Source organism: Nycticebus coucang, chromosome 2, assembly GCF_027406575.1.
Source record: "Nycticebus coucang isolate mNycCou1 chromosome 2, mNycCou1.pri, whole genome shotgun sequence".
NCBI lineage: Eukaryota > Metazoa > Chordata > Mammalia > Primates > Lorisidae > Nycticebus > Nycticebus coucang.
Window position 1 is genome coordinate 103,839,620 of NC_069781.1, and position 25,192 is coordinate 103,864,811.

Here is a 25,192-nt window from a genome sequence, read left to right on the forward strand (position 1 = left end):
CACAGCTCACAGCAACCTCCAGCTCTTGGGCGTAGGGAATTCTCTTGCCTCAGCCTCCCCAGTAGCTGGGACTACAGGAGCCCACCAAAACACTTGGCTATTTTTTTTTGTTGCATTTGGCTGGGGCTGGGTTTGAACCCACCACCCTCAGTATATGGGGCCAGCACCCTACTCACTGAGCCACAGGTGCCACCCGAGGTTTAGAATTTTTGAAAGTCCTTCAGTGATCCTGGTGTGCAGGTAGACCGACCAGCTCCACACAATTCTACATAAACCCAAGTCAGCTAGGAAGCTAGAAATAGAGACCTGTATCTACCTGGGGCCCTCACAGACCCAGTGACCTACCCAAAGGGACCTGATGGGCATTTCATGTAAGACCTCACCTCACCACCCCCTCAGCTAGCTCTTCCCATCCACCCCCAGCCAGGTGGGATGCTCCAAGGAGGAGCTCCCCCAGACCAATTTTCTTCCCTTTGTTCAAAAAGCATTTCCTTAGCAGACATAGGTAGCAGAGGATGTGAGCTCCAGAGCCCCTAGGAGGGGACAGAGGTAGGATCTAAAGATCTCAGAAGATCACATAAGATCTTCATAGCACCCTTCAAAGTAGAAACTTTTATCACTCCCATTCCATAGGTTTGCAAAATGAGGCTTGGTAAGGTCATATGATCCACTTGAAGAAGAAAAAAATCATTTTTCTTCTTTGCAGAGAGTAGTTCCTAGAGGAGGGAAGTGTCCGGGGAAGGGTAGAGGGATACTGGGGAGGGAGCAGGAGGTGTAATTGAGCCCCAAGGAGCTAAGACAGCCTTGCTTGGCAGATGAGCAGGGAGGAGGCCCAAGACCAATTAAGCAGGAGGCGGGGAAGGCTGCACAAGTCCCTTTAAGAAAGAGTGGGGGTCTCTCGGGAAACAGGGGCCAACCCAGGAGCAGTGCCCACTCACCTCTGCCCACACCCTGTCCAGCGGATGTCACTCATCCATCAGACCATATGCCTGGCCCAGACCCCTGTGCAGGCCTATCTGTCCCTCATATGGCAGAAGGCTGAAGGGAGCCAGATCACTCTTCCCACTACGTGCCTTTGGGCCTCTGTTTCCCTAGGAGTACCTATACTTGTCAATGTGGGGATCACCAGGACCAAGGGCCCAAGAGGTACCCACACATGGAACAGTGTGGGGCTATGGTGGCTGTCACCAGCCCCTGACACCCTTAGCCTCTCCTATGTGAGGCCCACATCAATCTGCAGAGGCTGTCCCATTGCCAGCCACCAACCCTAATTGCCCTGGGCAGTGTCCAAATGCTAAGCTGCTTTAGAAAACTGGGAATTCATCCCTGGGCAGGAGGGATTTAGTCAGAATTGGGTGCTATTTAGAGAAGATTACACCCTAATTACTCCAGTGTCAGCAGATAGGCTTTTGGCCAGCTGCGTCCAGGGCTGGTAGAGGTCCCCATGGACCCTGGCTCCCCCATCCAAGGACAGGGCCAGTCCTGAGGCCTGGGGACCAGCCCTTGTCTTCTATAGCAGCTGGCTGCCCCAATACAAACCTTCATTCAACAGCTTGTTGTTGGGGCAGGAGGAGATAGCCTGGGAGCCCTGATGGGAAGCTGTCCAGCTCACATCTGTTCTAGGCCAAGGGAGGATGGCTCAGCTGGCATAGCAGCATGGACCAGGTTGGGCTAGAAACCACAGGAGAGCCAGCAGAGGCCGAGGTTTTCTTTTCACTTGATCTCTAACCCTCACCACATTTCTTCACCTTATGCATGTATTAGAGCCATTTTAGGAAGGCTCAGAAAGGCTCATGGTCAGTAAGTGGCAGAACCTCAAGCTTAGGTTGTCTCCTTATGATCCCCAGCGTCCTTCCCACCGTAGGACACACTAAGAGAATGGCACTGGAAGAGAAAGACAGTCACAGGCTGTGACAGCACAAATGGTCAATCTGCCCAGAGACATTCTGGAAGGTAGATGGGCCTGTTAGCAGCACTGCAGCCAGGATGCAAAAAAGGGCAGGAGTCAATGATCTTCAGACTGTCTTCATACTCACCTTAGAGTGTGATGAGTTACAGGTGCTCTGGGTACATGTCGAGCCCCAACTCCCCTGCAGATAACCTGCAGCAAAGGGCTTGCAATACTCTAAGGGGAGATCCTGAGGATCAGATGAGGGATGTTGGGTCCTTGTCCTAAGAGGCAGTCCAAGCCTAGGTGTCTAGTCTCCCAGCCCTGCCCTTGACCCCTGACAACTTTGGGTCTGGACTTGGCATGTCCTGGACAGGCTGCCTGAAGGGAAGCCTGCAGTTCTTTCCTATGCTGTCGTGTGACCCTCACACATACCCTAGATACCCTCTTGTAGAGACTGCCTGGGCTACATCCCAGTCCAACCACAACAGTCGCAACACTGATTCCACAGGCAATGACTGTGGAGAAGGAACAATTTTTATCCCCCCCCCCACACACACAATGATGTAGGGCTATGTGGGGTCCCCAAAAGGACATAAGCCTATGGGTGAAGGTAACAGACTCAGGTCACTGTAAACAAAGGCAACTTCTAGAGGGCAGCAACCCTAAGGAACATGAGGAGACAGCCCAGGCATGTCCCCTCTGAGCCTCACTTCTTGTGAGTCCTGAGAATAAGACAGCATTTCAGATTCCAGCCAGTGTACCCACATGGGCAACCCACACTAGAAACTGAGGCACAGCCAGAGAACAAGGAGAGAGAAGGTGGGTTGATGACAGGAAAGTTCAGACATGGGGCAGGATGCCATGCTTGGGAGATCCTAATACAGCATGTGCAGTGCACCACCCAACTGACCACAAGTCCATGTGTGGACTCCTACGAAACTGTCCCCAAGCCATCAAAGAGGAGGACCAAGTGTGGGGAGAGTGGATGTATGTTCTCAGAGTACGCTGGAGCCCTAGGACCAGAGGAAGGGCTGGGAGATAAGGAGCCAGACTAAGGGACTAGCAAAGGGCTCCCACATGCCATGGTGGGAGCAGGTACCCAAGAGCCTGGTAAGGGTGAAACTGGCACTGACATGATTGAGGAAGCATCTGAACCTCAGGGAGGACCATTTGTCACACTTTAGGAGGGACCCAGCCTCAGATCTTGTCTGTGTGAATGCCTGAGTGGAACTCAAACACAGATCTGACCAGTGCCTGACTCAAGACTCCTCCCTAACTGTTGCCTCGATGGCTAAGTTAAATAGCTCACCTGGCTGGTTTGCAGGTGTGAGTCGACCATGAGCTGAGCCCAGAAAGAAGGTTAATTACACGAAGACTGTGTCCTATGGACCAACTTAAAAAACAAGAAAGTGGTTAAGGTGCCGGCCACATACACTGGGGCTGGCAGTTTTGAACCCAGCCTGAACCTGCTAAACAACAATGACAACTACAACAAAACAACAACAACAAAAATAGCCAGGTGTTGTGGTGGGTGCCTGTGGTCCCAGCTACTTGGGAGGGTGAGGCAAGAGAATCACTTAAGCTAAGAGTTTGAGGTTGCTGTGAGCTATGATGCTACAGCACTCTACTGAGAGTGACATAGTAAGACTCTGTCTCAAAAAAAAAAAAAAAATAGACACTGGAAGAAGAGCACAGTCACTCTTTACCCACAATCTAACCAACTGTACTAGATGAGTTCTTTTTGTTTGTTTTGTTTTGTTTTTTTAACCATATACATTCTTCTTTTTTCTCAGGATTATAAACAAAAAAGGACCATCATTGGTTGGCAGTGATCAAGGCCATTCCTGCTAGTCCAGGGCTGGGGCCCTGCCAAACCCTATGTTAAGAAGACAGAGGGGGGCTCAGTCCCTGGTTCCTATGACATATGCATTTCTTTTTTTTTGAGACAGAGTCTCACCATGTCGCCCTCAGTAGAGTGCCATGACATCACAGCTCACAGCAACCTTAAACTCCTGGGCTTAAACGATTCTCTTGCCTCAGCCTCCCAAGCTGGAACTACAGGCGCCCACCACAACACCCAGCTATTTTTTTGTTGCAGTTGTTTAGCTGGTCCGGGCCAGGTTTGAATCCACGACCCTCGGTGTATGTGGCTGGCACTGTAACCACTGTGCTAGGAGTGCCAAGCCAACATATGCATTTCTAAAAGTCAATGTGCAATGCAAAAATCACACAACAAAAACCACATGGCTTAAGGAAAAGATGAGTTAGGGACATAACTTCATTAGTAACACATAAAAAGAGAAACATAACACTCTGGGAGGCTGAGGCAGGTGGATTGCCTGAGCTCATGAGTTCAAGACGAGCCTGAGCAAAAGTAAGACCCCCATCTCTATTAAAAATAGAAAAACTGAGCAAGAGGATCGCTTCAGTCCAAGAGTTGGAGATTGCTGTTAGCTATGACGCCACAGCACATTACCCAGGGCAACGGCGGAGACTCTGTCTCAACAACAATTAAAAAAAAAAAAAAAAACTATAATACATAATCAAGTTAGTAGGGTACAGGCAAAAAAATAATCACATAGATTAATGGAACAGAAACATGAAGCCCAGAAGGGATTTGCACAAATACAGTCAACTAACTGATCTTTGACAAAGGAGTAAAGGCAATTTATACATTAAGTCTTTTTAAGAAATGGAGCTGGACCAATTGTATATCCATATGCAAAATAATGAATTTAGATATAGACCTTAGACCCGAACAGAAAATTCAAAACTAGAAAAGTAGGGAAAAAAATGGAGAAAAACATCTATAAGACCTTGGGTTTGGGGATGAAGGTTATATCACTAGAAAGCGTGACCCACAAAAGCAAAAAGGGCATAAAAAAACTGCTCTGTCAAAGACAATGTTAGAAGAATGAAAAAAAGCTACAGACTAGGAGAAATTACTTGTAAAACAAGATTTGTACCCAAAATATACAAAGAATTCTTAAAATTCAATAATGAGAAAACAACCCAATTTTTAAAATGAGCAAAAGATCAAGAACATATACCTCATTAAAGAAAATATACAAATGCCAAGTAAGAATATGAAAAGATAGCCAGTATCTTGTATCATTTGGGCACTGCAAATTAAACAAAATAGGATTATGCTATACATCTCTTTAAATGGCCAAAATCTAGAACATTGATACCACCAAATGCTGGCAAAAATGTGGAACAATAGAAACTCTGTTCATGGCTGGTGGAAATATATAATGACCAGCCATTTAGGAAGAGTTTGGCAGTTTCTTACAAAGACAAACAGTATTACCATACAATTGGGCAATTGCACTGATAGGTTATTTACTCAAATGATTTGAAAACTTATCTACAGAGAAACTTGCCAGGGCCCAGGTTATTAGCCCTGGACTAGCAGAGATACTCTTGGTCACTGCTGCTAAAAACTAGAAGCAATCAAGATGTCCTTGAATGGGTGAATAAATAAATAAACTGTGGTACATCCATACATTATTGTGATTCTTTAAAAAGAGCTAGTAAGGCTCGGCGCCTATAGCACAGTGGTTATGGTGCCGGTCACATACACCGAGGGTGGTGGGTTCAAACTTGGCCCTGGGCCAGCTAAGCAACAATGACAACTCCAAGAAAAAAGAGCCGGACATTGTGGTGGGTGCCTGTAGTCCCAACTACTTGGGAGGCTGAGGCAAGAGACTTACTTAGCCCAAGAGTTTGAGGTTGCTGTGAGCTGTGACGCCACAGCACTCTACCAAGGGTGATATAGTGAGACACTGTCTCAAAAAAAAAAAGCTAGTAAGTCATAAAAAAGACATTGATGAATTGTAAATGCATAATGCTAAGTGCAAGAAGACAGTCTGAAGAGGCTACATACTATATGATTTCAGTTAAGTGGCATTCTGGAAAAGGCAAAACTACAGAGATGGTAAAGGATCAGTAATTGCCAGAGATACATGGAGACTGGGGTTTGAACAGGTAAAGAAGAGGAAATTTTTTTTAAGGCAATGAAACAATTCTGTATATTTGTAATGGTTGATAAATGACACTGTATTTACCAAAACCCAGACAATTTCATAGAACAGAGAGTAAACTTGAAGTATATAAATTTTTTTGAGACAGAGTTTCACTTTGTTGCTCTCAGTAGAGTGCCAGGTCATCACAGCTCACAGCAACCTCAAACTCTTGGGTTTGACTTGGCACCTGTAGCTTAAGTGGCTAAGGTGCCAGCCACATACACCAGAGCTGTATGGTTCAAATCCAGCCCAGGCCTGACAAAAAATAGCCCGGCATTGTGGCGGGTGCCTGTAGTCCCAGCTACTTGGGAGGCTGAGGCAAGAGAATCGCTTAGGTCCAGGAGTTGGAGGTTGCTGTGAGCTGTGATGCCACAGCACTCTATCCAGGGCAACAGCTTGAGGCTCTGTCTCAAAAAAAAAAAAAAAAATACTCTTGGGCTCAATTAATTCTGTTACCTCAGTCTCCTGAATAGCTGAGACTACAGGCACTGCCACATTGCTTGGCTATTTTTAGAGATGAGGTCTCGCTCTGGCTCAGGCTGGTCTCTAACTCAGGCGATCCATCCACCTCAGGCTCCCACAGTGCTAGGAATATAGCTGTGAGCCACCATGCCTGGCCAATGTATATGAATTTTTAGAAAATCGGGGGATCCCAGGATGAAATGTAGAATGTGACGGATTAATCTAACTATACTACAAATTTGTGAAACAGTCTCACTGAAGGGGATGGGGGGGGGAATAAGGTGCTAATTTAAATAACTTCGAAAATTGGCTTGGCGCCTGTAGCTCAGTAGCTAGGGCGCCAGCCACACATGGAACTGGTGGGCTTGAATCCAGCTTGGGGACTGCAAAACAACAATGACAACTACAACCAAAAAATATCTGGGTGTTGTGGTGGGCGCCTGTAGTCCCAGCTACTCGGGAGGCTGAGGCAGGAGAATCGCCTAAGCCCAGGAGTTGCAGGTTGCTGTGAGCTGTGTGACGCCACGGCACTCTACCGAGGGCAATAAAGTGAAACTCTGTCTCTACAAAAAAATAAAATAAATAAAAAAATAAAAAGAATAATTCATGTGTGGCTCCGTGCCTGTGGCTCAACGGTGCCTGCGGCTCAAGTGGCTAAGGTGCCAGCCACATACACCTTAGCTGGCAGGTTCAAATCCAGCCCGGATCCGCCAAACAATGACGGCTACAAGCAAAAAAAAATAGCCGGGCGTTACAGCAGGCACCTGTAATCCCAGCTACCTGGGAGGCAGAGGCAGGAGAATCACTTGAGCCCACGACTTGGAGGTTGCTGTGAGCTGTGATGCCATTGCACTCTACCCAGGGTGACAGCTTGAGGCTCTGTCTCAAAAAAAAAAGAATAATCCATGTGGTAATGGGTTAAAGTTGGACACATCACTGTGAACATCAGAATATACGTACATTAAATATTAATTACATATTTATGTATACAAATATGTTTATTTATAGATGTATACATACATGAGCTAGTTAAGACACATATCTCATTGCTCTGTAGCTGAAAAAGCCTAGAATTGAAGATACCTCAATTACAACTAGCACACCTAACAACCGGATTTTAGTTTCTAATACCTTTATCAACTAAAAAAACAGGTCTTCTTGGGAGGAATGGCTGCTTCTAAGGCTGTGGAAGAAAATATACAAATGAGCTTGGAACATCTTACAGAGATAGAAAGTAGGGAAGTGCTTACAAAAAAAAAAAAAAAATAAGGAAGAAAAATGAAAAGTCACAATGATAAGATACACCAAAGGGTATAAAAGTCATCTGAAAGACCTCTCCAGAGACAAAGCTGGAACAATTTGAGCAACAAAATAAGGTAGTTTGGGATTATAACACTATGTATAAATTTCCACGAGTCTATACCGACATAATAAACAAAGGAAGAGGAGAGGGATAGGTCTCCCATGCAGAAAAATGCTAAATAATTTGTGCAGATACCCTGACCTCAAGGAACAAACTCCCCACTCGAGTGCAGGCTGCACGCAATGACTTGCTTCCCAAGAGTACAGTTTGGACAGAAAGAAAAAGAGTAACTTGAGGTTGATAAACCTGACACCACATCAATCAGGTAATCAAGGTCATATGCAATGAGAAAAGCATCGTATTTCTATGATCTTCTTCCCTAAAGCCTACAATACCAATCTAATCATAAGAAAAGCATTGGACAAATTCAATTGAGGGCATTCTGCAATACACCTGATCAATCTTAAACAGTCAAGATCATCAAAAACAAGGAAAGCTGGCCTGGCACTGTGGCTCACACCAGTAATCCTAGCACTTGGGAGGCAGAGGTGAGTGGAACATCTGAGCTCAGGAGCTGAGATCAGCCTGAGCCAGAGCGAGACCTCATCTCTAAAAAAATAGCTGGGTGCTGTGGCAGGCGCCTGTAGTCCCAACTACTCGGGAGGCTGAGGCAAGAGAATCACTTAAGCCCAACAGTTCAAGGTTGCTGTGATCTGTGATGCCATGGTACTCCACCAAGGTCAACAGAGTAAGACTCTGTCTCAAAAAAAAAAAAAAAGGGCAGCGCCTGTGGCTCAAAGGAGTAGGGCGCCAGCCCCATATACCGGAGGTGGTAGGTTCAAACCCAGCCCCGGCCAAAAAATGCAAAAAAAAAAACAAGGGAAATCTGAGAAACTGTCACAGGCGAGAGGACCCTAAGGACACATGCTAACTAAATGTAACATGATATTCTGAATGAGACCCTGGGACATAAAAAGGACATTGGATAAAATCCAAGGCAATTCAAGTATTAATAATAATACCTTGATATTGGCTCATCAGTTGTTAACCAATGTACCACACTAATGTACAAGATTGATAATACAGGCAACTAAGTGTGGGATACATAGGAACTCTCTGTACTAGCTTTGAAATTTTTCTACAAACCTACAACTGTTCTAAAGTAGTTTATTTTCAAAAATTAATGACAAGTTAGTTAGATGTGGTGGTACATGCCTGTAGTCCCAGGTATTTGAGAGGCTGAGGTGGGTGGACTGCTTAAGCCCAGAAGTTAGAGGCTGCACTAGGCTGTGACAGTGCCACTGCACTCCAGCCTTGGCAAGATAGATTCTGTCTCCCCCCCCCAAAAAAAAAAAAAAAATTAAAGACAAAAAGGCACCAGTTTTACACATGCTAAATGGTTAAAAACACTATAAATGCTACGATACACATGATACTTTACCTTAACCAAGTGCTAAGGTTTGCTCATGGGTATGGAGTCACTGGCACTATGCGGTGGTGGAAGGTGGGTTTTCTGAAATGGGATTGGAAGCTGTACCACCAGGTGTGGGTACGTGTGTCCTTTGTATTCCCCACATGGCTCAGGTCAGCTAGGTGCAGGGCTGTGTTCAATAGTGTTTTTTGAGGATGAAACTGTACATAGGCAAATGCAAAGATACTCATTATGCTCAGATTTATTTATTTAACTTTTTTTAATTTTTAATTTTTATTATTGTTGTGGTTTTTTGGCTGGGGCTGGGTTCGAACCTGCCACCCTTGGTATATGGGATGGGCGCCCTACGCCCTGAGCCACAGGTGCCGCCCCATTATGCTCAGATTTTTCCTTCAGATATCAATTACTCTGGAAAAAATTTTCATTTTTTAAAAAAAGTACTGTAGTATACTATAGAAGAAGTAAAATAGGCCTGGTCCTGGTCAGGGAACAAGGACATGCAAATTAAACCATGATGAGATGCCATTATCTTAGAAGATCACATTTGTAGGACACGCAGGAATCCCTCAGTTTCATGGTCATTAACCAGCCTAGGACCAAGTACCAAGGAGGCACAGGGATGTGAGGAAGAAGTATAGAGCAAAGGGGCCACGGGAGATAAGGCATAAAGCAACACATATTCCCCAAACAGCTGTGTCCGGAGCCTGCAATGATGCTCACCAGAGGAAGAAGCTGGTCCACCTGCAAGGATGTCAGGGATGCACTGGCCTAAGGAGGAAACTGAGGCCCAGAGAGGGGAAGTCACAGAAGTCAAGCCAAGGACTGCTGAGGCAGCTGCCTAGTGGTAAGAGTATGGGCAGTCCTCACTTTGACCTTAGTGCCCCTAACTGTAAGATGGGGAGAGTAATAGTCTCTCCCTTCTGGTTTAGAGAGTGCTTGGCATCTCAGTAGAACACACTCACTAGATGACAACATCACCTTAGGTAGGCAGTTACACAGCAAAGGCTGGTGAAATGGATAAACTAGAGTAGGTGACAAGGATGCAGCAATGCAAGAACCAAGCAAATATCGGCTGAAGGAGGCACCTTTGCTAATATTTTTTTTAAAAAGGAAAAGGGGAGGACAGTGCCCGTACTCAGTGGGTAGAGCGCCAAGCACATACACCCAGGCGGGCAGGTTCGAACCCAGCTGGGGACAGCTAAACAACAATGACAACTGCAACCAAAACTAAAATAGCCAGGTGTTGTGGTGGGCTCCTCTAGTCCCAGGTGCTTGGGAGGCTGAGGCAAAAGAATAGCTTAAGCCCAAGAATTTGAGGTTGCTATGAGCTATAACCCCATGGCACTCTCCTCAGGGAGACACAGTGAGACTTTGTCTCAGAAAAAAAAAAAAAAAGGAAAAGGGGGCTCGGTGCCCATAGCTCAATGGCTAAGGTGCTGGCCACACACACCAAAGAAAGAGCTGGGTGTTTTGGCGGGAACCTGTAGTTCCAGTTACTTGGGAGGCTGAGGCAAGAAAATCACTTAAGCCCAAGAGTTTGAGGTTGCTGTGAGCTGTCTTGCCACAGTACTCTACTGAGAGCAACACAGTGAGACTCTGTCTTAAATAAATAAATAAACAGGAAAAGGAAAGGGCGGTGCCCATAGCTCAGTGGGTAGGGTGCCGGCCACATACACTGAGGCTGGCGGGTTCGAACCCAGCCCAAGCCAGCTAAAACAACAAAGACAACTGCAACAAAATAAATAAATAAATAAAAATAGGCTCAGCACCTGTGGCTCAGTGGCTAAGGCACCAGCCACATACACCTGAGCTAGTGGGTTCGAATCCAGCCCCGGCCCGCCAAACAATGACGGCTACGAACAAAAAATAGCTGGGCGGGCACCTGTAGTCCCAGCTACTTGGGAGGTGGAGGCAAGAGAATTGCTTGAGCCCAGAAGTTGGAGGTTGCTGTGAGCTGTGATGCTACAGCATTCTACTTAGGGTGACAGCTTGAGGCTCTGTCTCAAAAGAAAAACAAAACAAAAAAAAAAAAAAAAAGGAAAAGGAAAGAAAAAAGTTGGATGGCTGGCAGGGGCAGATAAAGTGGGAACCTCTGCCTGCTGGCATCCTAGTAAGGGGTGGGCAGCAGGGGTTAATCTCAGTGCCGGTGGTCACAGGATGGGCCACCTGTGGTCCTATCCTTAAAATGACAAGGCCATAAACCAAATACAACAAGCCTATCTTGCTTAACTCCTTATGTGAACAAAAAAAAAAAGTGTGAAATAAAATTTATGACCCAAATTAGGGAAATCCAAACACTGACTGAACAACAGACAACATTAAGGAATTACTGTTTGTATTTTTGGTGTGAAAATTAATCCATGGTTAAGCAAATAGCTCTTACTTTCTCAGTAAAACAACTGACACACTTAGAGAAATAACTGCAGAAGATAAATTGAGGTACATAAACAAGACTGGCCACAGCCACAAACTGTGGACGCAGGGTAAAAGCATATGTGGGCCCACTCTGTCACTCTCCCTACTGTTAGTTCTGTGTAAAATTTTCAACAAAGAAGGCAGCTTTCAAAAATTAGTAAAGCCCTTTAGGGAAACCATGCAAAAACTTACCTTTAAAAAAAGCAAACTATTAAAAGCAAACCATGACAATTATTTCATATATGTGGCATCAACACAGTAACAAAAAAGTAAATGCCACAGAAGCTTTGGATCTACAGAAACCTTTGTGTCTTTATTCACTAATCTGCTTTCCTGTAACTCAGAAGGTAGTAACAAACTATCTTTTTAACAAACTCAAAAACTGTTACAGATGAACAAAGTCTTTTCCATGTTTCATGGTGTCTTGTGTGTCTCATATATTCACACAGGAAGAATAGGGGGCAGGTAGAAACACCCAGTGCTCCCATGTTTGTCCTACCAATGCTGCACTCTCTACTTTCCCATGTTCCTGCCTAAAATGAATGCACAATTTTAAAACATAGTAACTTGTAAGAAAAAAACCAGGCCTCCCCCTCCCTGAAGATCCCATCTTCTGCCTGAGCCTGGACAGAACGCACAACTCTGAGGGTGCCAAGAGGCACCTGTCTGTCCCTTAGCCCCCACCTCTCCATCCACCTCCTGCAACAGAACCAAACCCAGCCTGTGTTTGGTCCTTTGGAAGCAGCTAGACAGCCAACTGGACCCTCTCTTACTCTGGTGTCTGCTCAAGTGGCCACACTCTGAACACTGGACAATACCTCACTCATCAGAGCCTACACAATCCCAGCCAGCACTGCCCACTAGCCCCCACCACGTCAAACACCTTGTATACTGTCTAAGAAGAAATCAAATCTTTTTCTTTTTTGAGACAGGGTCTCACTCTGTTGCCCCAGGCTAGAGTGCACGCCATGACATCATCATAGCTCACAGCAAGCTCAAACCCTGGGGGCTCAAGCGATCCTCTTACTTCAGCCTTCTGAGTAGCTATGACTATAGACAACAACTACAACGCCTGGCTAGTTTTTCCATTTTCAGTAGAGACGGGATCTTGCTCTTCCTCGGGCTGGTCTCAAATTCCTGAGCTCAATCAATCCACACGCCTTGGCCTCCCAGAGTGCTGGGATTACAGATGTGAGCCACCATGCCAAGCCTCAAATCTTTTTTTATCCCCAATGTAACACCCTTCATCTGGTCCACATATGTGGACCAGGTCTGGCTGAGGGGGCTCCCCCAAACTGACAAGGAGGAAATGATCTCCTTCATCAAAGGAAGAGACTGGAGTCCCTGAATGAAAGAGGAGGCCCAGCAGGAATCCCATATGGACCTAAGCCAGGACTCTTATAGAAGCCAGATGCTCATATCCAAAGGATGGACAATGACCACCCTTCTGCCCTCCACAGAGTGCTCAGGGATGACCTGACAGGCACCATTATTAACCCATTGTTGCCCAAATAGGCAGAATGGCTTATCCAGGATGACTTATCCAGGACCACATAGCTTCCAAGGTCCAAGTCAGGGCTCAGACTCCCCCTGTGGATTCAGAGTATGGAAACTACAGGGCCAAATACCACATGTAGTCAATCTCCACTCCTGCTCCAGTGGTACCTGGCTCCTCCAGGGCCCAGAGACTCTGTGTACTGGGGATGTCCTTCCTCTGGCCTCACCTGCTAAGCCTCTAAGCATGCTTGGCATCCCCAAAACAAGCTGCCCCATCACAGCTGTGCCTGCCTCCAATCCAGTGGAAGATGGCAAGGGCCATGCCTCCAAATGCTGGCAAGTGCTGGCCTGGAGCATACTATCTGCACGCCTGAGGCCATGCAGATTCTCTGGCTGTATCCCAGGATTGTTGAAGATATACAGGTGCCCACGCCCCAGATGGCTCAGGAAGAAATAGCACCAGGGATTGATGTTGGACTACCAGACACTTTTTAAATGGAAAGGTCCCTTAAGAATCCTTCTGACCCCCCTGCTCCATATTCGGAAGGTGGGAAAGGAAGCCCAGGAGGAGAGGGAGTTGCCCAATAGTTAGTGACAAGAGTGTGACCATGTGGTCATCATCTTTGGATGCCTGTAGCTGCCTCTCCCCATCAGACCCTGGGGTCAGGAGCATCTTCAGTGCTCCAGGGATTCACAGGACCCCAGCTTCCACCTGTAGCCAGGCTTCTTCATGCCAACAGCAGACCACCACTATCCTTAGCTCCTCAAAAGGCTCTTGGGTCGCTCAAAGCCTCCCAGTCCCCAACAGCTCTCTGCTCAGGAAATGAACACAGGATGTTCTGAGGAGTTACCAGAGGAGCAGGAGAATCCATTACATACATCAATGGAGACCAGAACTTCTCTTGCTCTGGAAGCAAACACTTAAGGAAAATGGATCTTATTCTCGATAATTCAGAGCAATGGACCTTGAGGAGGGTCCTCCACCAATCTTCCTACCACCTCTACCTCCTCTGGCTGCCCACATGCTGGAAAGAGGGGCTCAGGCAAGTCTAGAAGGTGGCAGGCAGGGGAATTCCCTAGCAAGATGCATTCAGGCTTGAAGGGTAGGTAGAACTTCCAGGAGGAAGGGCAAGCATGAGCACAGGGAGAGGGAAGGCAGTCTCAAGCCAGGCTGTAGGGGCCCAGGCACGACACTTAGGGCAGCCCTCAGGAGGCAAAAGGAGCTACTTCAGAGAGAACAGGGACAAAGAGGACAGGAAGAGACTGCAGACAAAGCAGGGAGGAGACAGAGGTCTGAGTGAGGTGAGAGAAAGAGCTGCCAAGGCTCAGTCCATAGAATATCCATGAAGTACTTGCTGTGTGCCAGCTGCTGTGCCCAGCCCAACACCCAATTCCACCTATAGACAAGGATGGTGATACTCCAGAGTCTGGCAGCATGGCAACAAGGTGGCACAGCAAGGCAGTGAGGGCATCGAGATCCGTTCTCTGAGTCTGAGCTCAGATGGAACTGAGCCTGTTCCCAGACCTCCTTCCTCACCAACCCCTAACTATCCGGACCGCATGGATACCAAGCCTAGCCCAGCCATCTATAGTGCCTGCCTGTGTACTCAGTACACCTATTTCCTTGAAACTTGTACTAAGGACACAGAGTAAGATGTCCCACGGCCACTAAGGACCAGGAACACCATGTGGCTGACCAAAGTCCATCTAATTCTCTTCCCCACCATGCCAGGAAACAGAAGGAAGAGGGCACAGTGGGACTTGGGATAGATGTGGTCCTTATTGAGTCAAGATCACAATCACCAGCAGAGTGATTAGGCAAAATGGGCCAGCGAGCACCCTCCCCACTCTTGGACTCAGCCAACACTATGCCATGGTGTCAGCAGACACAGGTAAGACCTCCTGACCCTGCTCTCCCACCCTAGTGAGAAAGGCAGCAGGGCCAGCACTGACGCCCGCTAATCTACCACAGGACCTCTGTCAGCTCTGGTCTATATAAATCCACTTACTTGTCACCAGCCACCGAGCCAGCTTCCTCCCCCTGAAGACTTTATTATCTATAAATACTGGGCAGGAATACAAGCAATTCCATTTGCAGTACAATTTGTTAGTAACTCAATCTACTTTTGTTCAAAAAAGTTTAAAAGAATTAAGGTGGTTTACCTTTGTACAGGAGAAAAAAAAAGTTTGCAATTATTGTATCCTTAAATCCCTAAAGAAAGATTTTTAAAAATCTTGATTTTTTTCTTTCTTTCTTTTTTTTTTTTTTAAGCAGAGTTTCATTTTGTTACCCTTGGTAGAGTGCTGTGGCGTCATAGCTCACAGCAACCTCAAAATCTTGGGCTTAAGCCATTCTCTTGCCTCAGCCTCCCAAGTAGCTGGGACTACAGGCGCCTGCCACAATGCCCAGCTATTTTTTTGTTGCAGTTGTCATTAGCTGGCCCTGGGCTGGGTTCAAACCTGCCAGCCTTGGTGTATGTGGCCAGCACCATAACCACTGTCTGACAGGCGCCAAGCCAAAAAAGTCTTGATTTTTATCAACTGTAAAACTGGCCACAATTAAATGGTTAACAACAGCCTGTGATGGCATGGGAGTGAGGAACAGGCACACTGTTGGTAGTGGTGGTGGTGGTGGTAGTGGTGGGGTGAAGAGGTACAGCATTTTTGGCAACACCTGCTGAAACTCTGATGCATGTTCCTCTAGACCAGTGGTTCGCAACCTTTCTAATGTCGCAATGTATTTTCATTGTTAAAAAGAGGTCGTAACCCACAGGTTGAGAACCGCTGCTCTAGACTCTACTAGGGACTTTGAGCAGAAATGTTCTCATCCCATCACACAAAGGAGAAACTAAAGTTTGAATAGAACACCAATTTGTCAAAGGTCATGTGGCCAGTACGTGGGAAAACGAGGAGGTGATAATAAACAAGTAAGCAGAGGCCTAAAGAGCATCTACAGAAACAGATATACCCTCGTCCCAATTCTGGTAAGGGAGTCACCCTGCAGATACACACCACAAAATTGAGCCAAGACTCTTCATTGTGCCAAAATGTCTGTGTTGCAATAGCAAAGAGCTGACAACTGAAAATGCTCCAATCGGGACAAGTTAGGTCCTCTCTTCTCACAGAGGACACCACCAAACCCAAGCTGTGAACACTGAAGGAGTCTGTGGGGCTGTCAGGGGGGCTCAGAATATACTCAGTAGGGCTGCCTTCTGTATGCGTAGGGAACAGTGCTCTAACAGACAATGCTGCTGGCCTGGAAAGAGTAGGTGAGCCCCAGCACAGGTTGCCAGAAACAGAGCAAGGGCACTCCCACTCCATATTCTTAGCGCCTCAGCCTCTTTGTAACACCCCCTCCCCAGACAGGGGGGCTCTTGCAGGAGGGGCCACATCTCACCCCTTCTGTAGCTCCAGTGCCAGTGGAGCCTGGCTTGCAGAAGGTGCCAATACCTGCTGACAGACAGCAGACTTGAGGTCCTGAGGGCGATGTGGGAAGACCCAGCTACAGCCTGCCTACAGTCAGACATTCACCGGTGCTGACTGAACACCTGCTCTCCCACGCACTGACTTAAGCACTTGCTTGGATGAATTCTTTCTCTCCTCTTTACTATCACAGAAGTTGAATCCTACTGGTCTCCCCAGGAAAGTAAATGTTCCCCCATGTGGGCTGACTAGGAGCTGACTAGGTGGTGAGCCCAGAAACCAAGAGCCAAGTGCTCACCAGGCCACAGTGAGGTAGGGACAGGGGTGCCCTGTCAGATAAACTGACAGGCTACACACTTGACCACATACCAGACCTTTCCAAATACACGACCCCCACAACAATACTTTCTGGGCAGGCAATGCTGCACCCCCATTTTGCAGAGGGGGAAGCTAAAGCACAAGGAGGGCCTCTTCTACTTAGTACTACATCACTAGCATGTGGAAAGGCCTGGCTGTAACCTCCACAATAGAACTGGGGAGTTAGGGACTAGTATTTAAGTGATCTCAAGAGGACTACCAGGTCTCCAGCTGCCCACTGCCCCAGAGACTCTCAGCCAGCCTGGTGGTCTATCCTCTTCTCCACACAGTGGAATGACACTGGCCGCTTAAGTCTCCACCCAAAAAGAACACAGACGGCCACAATTAGGAGTAGGGCCCAGGAGGGAGGGCAGGAGAGGAAATGGGCGAAGAAAGCCATGCACCCCAGCCTGTGGGAGAATAATCACGGTGGTGAGGGCAGAGCGCTAGGCCTAGAGAGGAGACACTGGGGGTCCTCAACCGGCGGCAACCCCAAGCTCCAACTCCCTCAGGCCTCTGTCCACGCCCTTTCCCCACCTCTGAAGTACTCACGGAAGAAGCTGAAACGACCCAAAAGCAGCTGCGCCCAGAGAGGGGAAGTGATTTGCCTCAAAATGACAGAGCACTAAATGACAAGTGGCTACCCGAGCCCTTGCTAGGCCGGTCCCAGCGGGGTCACCCGCATCCAAGGTTTCAACTCTCGGCTCAGCCATCTGCCCTCCCAACCTCACCCCACACCGGAAAACGACCACCGCAGAGCATCAGTCCTTTCGAAGCCCAGCCCCACCCGGGCTGCCGAGGCCCGCAGAGAAGCAGGCGGGTAGCCACAGCAGCAGCCGGGCATCAACCCTCCCACCGAGGCCGGACCCACTCACATTCTGTCCGGGACTCCTGGCTCTCGGCTCGCGCCCCCGCTGTCCCTGCGGCCCCACCTCTGGCATTCCCACTGGGCAGGTTGACCTTGGTCGCCCCCTACCCCCGGGCCAGGGACACCGCCCACAGGCCACCGCTCTGGGCGGGTATCGAGGGATCAGGGTCGCGAGGTGGGCGGCGGCTCACCTCCTTGAGTTGCTCCATTTCGCCGCGGATAGCCTCATAATCCACCTCGAGCTCCTCGAACTGCAGCTTGAGCTGGTGCTTCTCCTCCAGCACCGCCAGCCCGTACTCGGCCGCCTGGATCTTCTCGCGCGTGGTCTCTGCCAGTTCGTGGGAGAGCCGCTTTACCTCGGCGCGCAGCCACTCGGGCTGCGCCTCCATCACCAGCCGCGCGTACTCCTCTTCCTCCGACGGCGCCGACATGGTGGCCGAGCCCCAGGCCGGCTCCCACCGAGGATCCCGCAGGCCGGGCCCCCCTCAGCCGCCACCGCCGCTGCAGCCTAAGCCCAGCCCCGACGGCCGCCCGCGCCGCCGCACTGCTCCTCCCCGCCGGGAGCGCGAAGCAGGCTGGGGGCTGGAGTCCCAGTCCGCGCACTGACTACACGGCCCGTCGTACCCCGCGTCCGCCCAGCCTCAGGTCGCGATTGGCCTGCGCCCACGGGGGACGGGCCTTCGGGAGCCCTCGCCGCAGCCAACGCCGCCCGGGGAGTTGTGGGGGTGGTAGTCCCTTTCTCTCGCTGCCTACAAGGCCCGTCGATCCTCGCGCCCACCCATGCCCGGCCGTGATTGGTCCACGCGGCTAACGTCACAGCCGAGTGCACTAACATCTTCCACTGGTCTGTGTGGCGGTGGAGAGAGCGTAGCGGTTGGACGTTTTCTGCGTGCTCCAAGTCCGCGTTGCCGCTGGGCTCTTGCATCCCGCGCCTCACTATGTCTGCCGCAGCCGGCGTACGGCTATGGGCTGCTAGGTGGGCCAGCGACTGCCGGGATAATAACGCCCCTGGCGGCGGCGGGACTGGATTCTCGACCGTGGGACGAAAGAGGTGGACAGAGCCCAGGACGCAGCGCGTGAAAAGCGCATCCTAAAACGTAGGTGTACGACTTCTGATAAAAAAACACGGAGACGGTGTGATGTGCGCACTGCGCGACCTTCTGTGAGTGGAAATGAGATGGGCTGCAGGAGGCACTGAAAGGATAACCAGCCGGCAGAGGGCGCCCGGAAGTCAAAGGGAACGTTAGCCCGAACACTTCGTCTTGGTTACCTCTCAGTCCTGCGGGTACAGTAAAGGCATTTCCATTAGTACCTCGCCTTAGATGTGTTTAATATAGTTGCTGCCTCTGCATCCATTTTTAGTTCTGACTTAAGGTGTTTGAAACTCAGTCATACCTTCGCCTTTGGCCTAGGTGAAATAAATAAACTTCCCCTCCATGTGTGGTTGTTTGCCATATAACCTATCGTTCTTCATCTCACTGATCCAAAATCCAACACACCCCGCAGCTGCTGACCACCATGACACGTAATGCTCAACACCAGTCATGTAAAGAAGTTAATCCAATCCATAGAGATAACATTCATAGACCTTAATAGGCGTGAGCTCCACTATAGTCAAATCCTTCCTCCTCTGCTCCCTCCTGGCTGTTCCTCTCTGCCTGCTGGCCTCCCCTCAGGCACCCCTAATCTCTTTGGGACTGTATTCCACATATTTTGGTTTTACTTTCTGGTTGTACCTCATCTGACACACATGGGAATGTAACCATCCCCCACACCCAATCAGTGCTCTCCTAGAGAGTGGCTATTTCAGCTTATGACCGCTTTCAAGAAAAAGACTTAAAGACAAAATTAGAAGGAACCATGACAGAAATCACAACACTCAAGTGCTGATACTATTTTCCAATGAACAGTCCACATTCCAATTGCACCAGGCCCCTACACAGTGCTGTAGAGCTCCAGATCCTGTTACATTCAGTTATCAGGTTTCCTTAGTCTCCTTCAGTCTGACCTTTCTGAGGAGTGCAGGCTAGCGATGGGCATGCTGATGTTTGCTCATGGGTAGATTAGATTATGCTTATGGCAGGACTGTCACTGAGGTGTTGCTGAGTTCTCAAAGCACTTGTTTGGAAGGCACATGATGTTGATTTGCTTATCAATGCTGGGTTTTTTATTTTTATTTTTTGTAATTAGGGTTGTAGGTGAAGACATTTTGCAAACGTGCAAATATCCTGTCACTCCTCAGGACCCACTAGTTATAGCATTAATTGACACTAATGGCCTGAATGAGTTATTACCACCTCAGTGGCTTTTCTGTTTCAATCAATCCTTCATTTGTGAGTTGTTTTTTTGCTGCAAGGAAGCCAACCATTCTTATTTATTCATTAGTATGGATACATGGATTTTTATTTTACTTGGTGGATTATCTTCCATTGCTCTTCTTCCTTGCTTTGATGCTCAAACCATGGCAGATTTGGCCAGTGAGAGCTCCTCCAGGCTGCCTCCATTTTTTCAAAACAATATTTTTGAGCCCTTACTTAATTTCTGGTGCAAGTTGTTCCAAGATTATCTTGTACTCCCCCATGTCCCTGACCTGGAATTGGCCATTTCCCCAGGGAGCCCTGATTCTTTCAGTGGTTCGATGTTTTATTTGCATGAGAAAAATGTGTCATATTTTGGCTTGTGAAATTAAAAACTCATTTTTTAAGAAGTTCTGCTATATTAGTAGGAGTAGGATAACCAACTCTCCTGGTTCAGCTGTTCAGCTGGGACTGTCCTGCTGTTAGCACTGAAAGTCCCACTCTCAGAAAACCTATCAACCCTGGGTTCACACTAAATGGGAAAGATCCTGGGGAAAGAGGAAAAGGAATAAACCTTGTTTAAATAAGTACTCAGCATGGGAGAGACTGATGCTGAATGGTGACTTAACCAAGATCACGCAACCTGAGAAGCAACACTCATACCAGGCTGGCTTGACTCAGAACCTCCCCAGCCTCACCCACCCTTTCCTATGTGGAGAAAAGGCCATGGGAATCTGGTGCAGAAACTGATCATGGAGCTTCAAACTTGGAAGAGAGGGCAGAGGTAGAGAGGAGAACAGGAAAGGCTTCAGGCACATTCAGTTACAAATAGGGACTCTCCTAAGTGCTGGGGAGTGCTCACCACCCTTGGGGCTTCCTTCTGGCTGGAGGGACAGCTCTGGCCATCAAGGTTAGAGGCATGAAGGAGGAGTATGGAAGCCACTATGTGTGATGGATGGTGGGAGGGAGATCAAAAAGGCTTTGCTGGCTCAGCACCTGTAGCTCAGTGAGTAGGGCATCAGCCACATACTCCAAACGTGGCGGGTTCAAGCCTGGCCCAGGCCTGCTAAACACCAATGACAACTGCAACCAAAAAGTAGCTAAGTGTTGTGGTGGGCACCTGTAGTCCCAGCTACTCAGGAGGCTGAGGCAAGAGAATCGCTTAAGCGCAAGAGTTTGCAGTTGCTGTGAACTGTGATGCCACAGCACTCTACCGAGGGCGACATAGTGAAATTCTGTCTAAAAAAAAAAAAAGAAAGAAAAAAGGCTTTGCTGAGGTGATACCTGAGGGAGACCCAGAGAATGGATAGGAATTGGCTAGGGCAAGGCAGCAGGAATAGGGGACTTACAAAGATAAGAGAAGCAGAGTGGTCCTGGCAACAAATGATGGGCTACCTCTTGTGAAATTGGAATATGGACTGTGCATTGGAAACAGATGAGGAAACAGGTTCAGGGCCAAATCCTTGGTATCACTCTTGACTTCCCAGCATCTCAACCATTCACTCTGTTGCCAAGGCTGTCTGCCCTGTTTCAGGACACACCCAGCATGACAGCCTTCAATTTTCCTCACAACCCCTCCCTGGCCTGAGGCCCATCAACTCTTCCTGTTCTGTCACCTCCTCACTACCCTCCCTGCCTCCCCTTTCCCCCAGTCTGTTCTCTCATGGCAGGGCAGCCAAGAGTTCACCCAAACCCAGGTCAGGTCACTTTCTCCTTCTCCCACAGTGGTTACAGCGCCAGCCACATATACACCAAGGCTGGTGGGTTGAAACCCAGCATGGGCCAGCTAGACAACAATGACAACTGCAACAAAAAACCGGGTGTTGGGGCAGACGCCTGTAGTCCCAGCTACTTGGGATGCTGAGGCAAGAGACTCACTTAAGCCCAAGAGTTAGAGGTTGTTGTGGGCTGTGACGCCACAGCATTCCACCAAGGCTGACATAGTGAGACTCTGTCTCAAAAAAAAAAAAAAACCTCCAAGTGTAAAAGCCAAATCATCCAGACACCTCCAAGGCCCTACACACTCACACTCAAGAGTGTTGCTTCCCCAACCTCTTTGCACCATTTGTCTTCCCTTAGAATGTCAGCTCCAGGATGAGAGGCAATTTGACAAGGCCTGAAAAATCTCCTGGCCTACATCAGGAACTCCAGCCAAGGTCCTATAGGGGTCAGGGCTCAGGCAATGCAGACCAGGCTGGCCCCACCATGCCCTATTCCCTGGACAGGAGGGAGGGAATGCACAAGAGAACAGATGCAGCCTTGAAAGAACTGGCAGGAACAAGGACTTGGAGAGTGTCAGCAACGAAGCACAGTGGCACCATCTAGAAGAAATAGACCACTTTGCTAGGGGCCTGGGGACAAAGAAGTGAACCAGCCAACCTGCTCTGCTTTTATTTATTTATTATTATTATTTTTCTTGTCAGTGAAAATGACTGGTATTTAAAATATATTTTAATTAAAACACTCTCATCATTTTTAAACACTTTGCATTGTTTAACCTGAAGCTGTTCTGGCATCAGGACTTAACTTTTCTGCTCCACAGGTTTCAGGTGCCACTGTATTGCTAATTCTCCAGTGCTCTTGAGATAGGTGTTAGACATGTCTGCCTCTATTTGGAAGTCCTTGTGGCAGCTTCAGGGGCTTGATTTTTATCAAATGTTTGACGACCACTTTCAGTTTTGCATTCACTGAAGGGATATTCTTGTGAACTTGAGGGGTATGTGCTTTTTCTAATCCAAGCATCTTTATTGTATCTTTTTTCCCAGTAAAGACATCGTTTTGTACTTTTTATTCTAATAACAATATGCAGTTTATGGGGGTTCTGTAGATCCCCACCATACTTTTCATGATCTGCAGGTGAAGGCTGAAACACTTTATCTGGAATTCTTGACTTGGTAAATTTGCGACAAATCCAATCTGTACAAACAAGAGACTTCACGACTTTTGTCACAATCTGTAGTCTGCCTAATGGCCTCTGAACTACCCTACACAAAATCCCTGCCATAAGTGTGATGATTATTCTCTTTAGAGGCAGCGCGCACCAAATGCTCAACCTGAATCTTGCCACCGAGGGGAAGTGCAAGAACCAAGTACCTATTTATTTATTTTTTAATTTTAATATTTTATTTTCAGTTGAATGTATCAAAAACATTTTATTGAACATTTTTCATGTTAAGTTTTCAAAATCTGAGAGGTACTTTAAATCACTGAAACATCAGAACCTAACTAGCTATGAATCAATAGCCATGGATGGCCCCAGGGAAATTTTTATCTATGACTTACACATGCTTTGATAAACAACAAAAAGCATTATTTCTCAAATTAGTATGTGAAACACATTACTCAACTTGCTACATTTATAGCAAGGAATAAATATTTAGAATCCAAAATAAATGTGGAAGTGCACTCATTTAAGTATATAGGTACTAGAAAACTGAAATATGATTGTATCCACTGATACATGCTTAGTTAAAATGAAACATATACAGACTATTGGTCTTTAACCATGGAAAAAAAATTAGCTTTATGTTCTACATTTATATAATAAACAAAACCATTTCAGTTATTCCTCACTCTACTAAAATACTTATTAATATTACCATATTTAGTTGTTCTTTTAATGAAAGAGCAAGCACATTACTATGTTGGTGCTATAAATAGTCTCCTGATCATGATCAGTTTCCAACTCAATGCAGAAGTGACCAATAATACCAACATTACTTAGAATATACATCAGTGATTGGTTTTTCTCAATAGCACAATTTTCTTTCTTGTATATTTATTACACGGTCAGCAGGATGGTTAACATTTTCAAAATATTTCCATACTCAATATCATCAGGAAGGTTGCATTTTGACTAAATTTGAACATTCGCTTTAACACCTTTTTCGAACTAAAAAAACCCTAGGTCCTTTATCATATGCATGGGCTTCAAGTACAATGGTTAAACAAAGTATGAACTTTGGCTCGGGGCCTGGGCTCAAGTGGCTAAGGTGCCAGCCACATACACCTGAGCTGGCGAGTTCAAATCCAGCCCACGCTGCCAAACAACAATGACGGCTTTAACCAAAAAATAGGTGGGGAGTGTGGCAGGTGCCTGTGGTCCCAACTACTTGGGAGGCAGAGGCAGGAGAATCGCTTGAGCCCAGGAGTTGGAGGTTGCTGTGAGCTGTGATGCCAGAGCACTCTACAAAGGTGACAGCTTGAGGCTATGTCTCAAACAACAAAAAAAAAAGTATGATCTTTAAGACTCTAAATTGCCTAAAACTATCTTCCGGAATTTCTTCTCACTGACATAATTGTATTGTTATACAGGTTTTGTAGTGTTGCTTTTTTTAAATCGCTAATTATAAGACATACACTTACTCCTTTTTTTTTCTTTTTTATTAAATCATAGCTGTGTACATTAATGCGATCATGAGGCACCATACACTGGTTTTATATACCATTTGACATATTTTCATCACACTGGTTAACATAGCCTTCCTGGCATTTTCTAAGTTATTGTGTTAAGACATTTATATTCTATATTTGCTAAGTTTCACATATACCCTTGTAAGATGCACTGCAGGTGTAATCCCACCAATCGTCCTTCCTCTGCCCACCTCTCCCCTCCCTCCCCTCCATTTCCCCTATTCTTAGGTTTTAACTGGGTTATAGCTTTCATGTGAAAGCAATAAATTAGTTTCATAGTAGGCCTGAGTACATTGGATATTTTTTCTTCCATTCTTGAGATACTTTACTAAGAAGAATATGTTCCAGCTCCATCCATGTAAACATGAAAGAGGTAAAGTCTCCCTAATATTCCATGGTGTACATATACCACAATTTATTAATCCATTCGTGGATCGATGGGCACTTGAGTTTTTTCCATGACTTAGCAATTATGAATTGGGCTGCAATAAACACTCTGGTACAAATATCTTTGTTATAATGTGATTTTTGGTCTTCTGGGTAAATGCCTAGTAGAGGAATTATAGGATTGAATGGCAGATCTATTTTTAGATCTCTATGTGTTCTCCAAACATCTTTCCAAAAGGAATGTATTAATTTGCATTCCCACCAGCAGTGTAGAAGTGTTCCCTTTTCTCCACATCCACGCCAACATCTCTGGTCTTGGGAGTTTGTGATATGGGCTAATCTTACTGGAGTTAGATGATATCTCAAAGTAGTTTTGATTTTCATTTCTCTGATGATTAATGATGAGCATTTTTTCATGTGTC

The 25,192-nt window shown here is 46.9% G+C and overlaps 1 protein-coding gene and 1 pseudogene across 2 annotated transcripts in view; both read right to left on the reverse strand.

Annotated features, from left to right (window-relative positions):
* Window positions 1–18,217, reverse strand: part of BICD2 (BICD cargo adaptor 2) — a 57,169-nt gene extending 38,952 nt beyond the window's left edge. Inside the window, exon 1 of one of the 2 annotated variants that reach the window (XM_053577828.1) lies at window positions 17,865–18,217. In XM_053577828.1, the coding sequence (XP_053433803.1) occupies window positions 17,865–18,104 (240 nt within the window). In that variant the 5' untranslated portion in view covers window positions 18,105–18,217. The remainder of the gene's footprint in view (window positions 1–17,864) is intronic. The other variant, XM_053577835.1, reaches the window with a different exon arrangement.
* Window positions 18,218–22,492: 4,275 nt separating this feature from the next.
* Window positions 22,493–22,995, reverse strand: LOC128598045 (39S ribosomal protein L30, mitochondrial-like; annotated as a pseudogene).
* Between the last annotated feature and the right edge of the window lie 2,197 nt (window positions 22,996–25,192).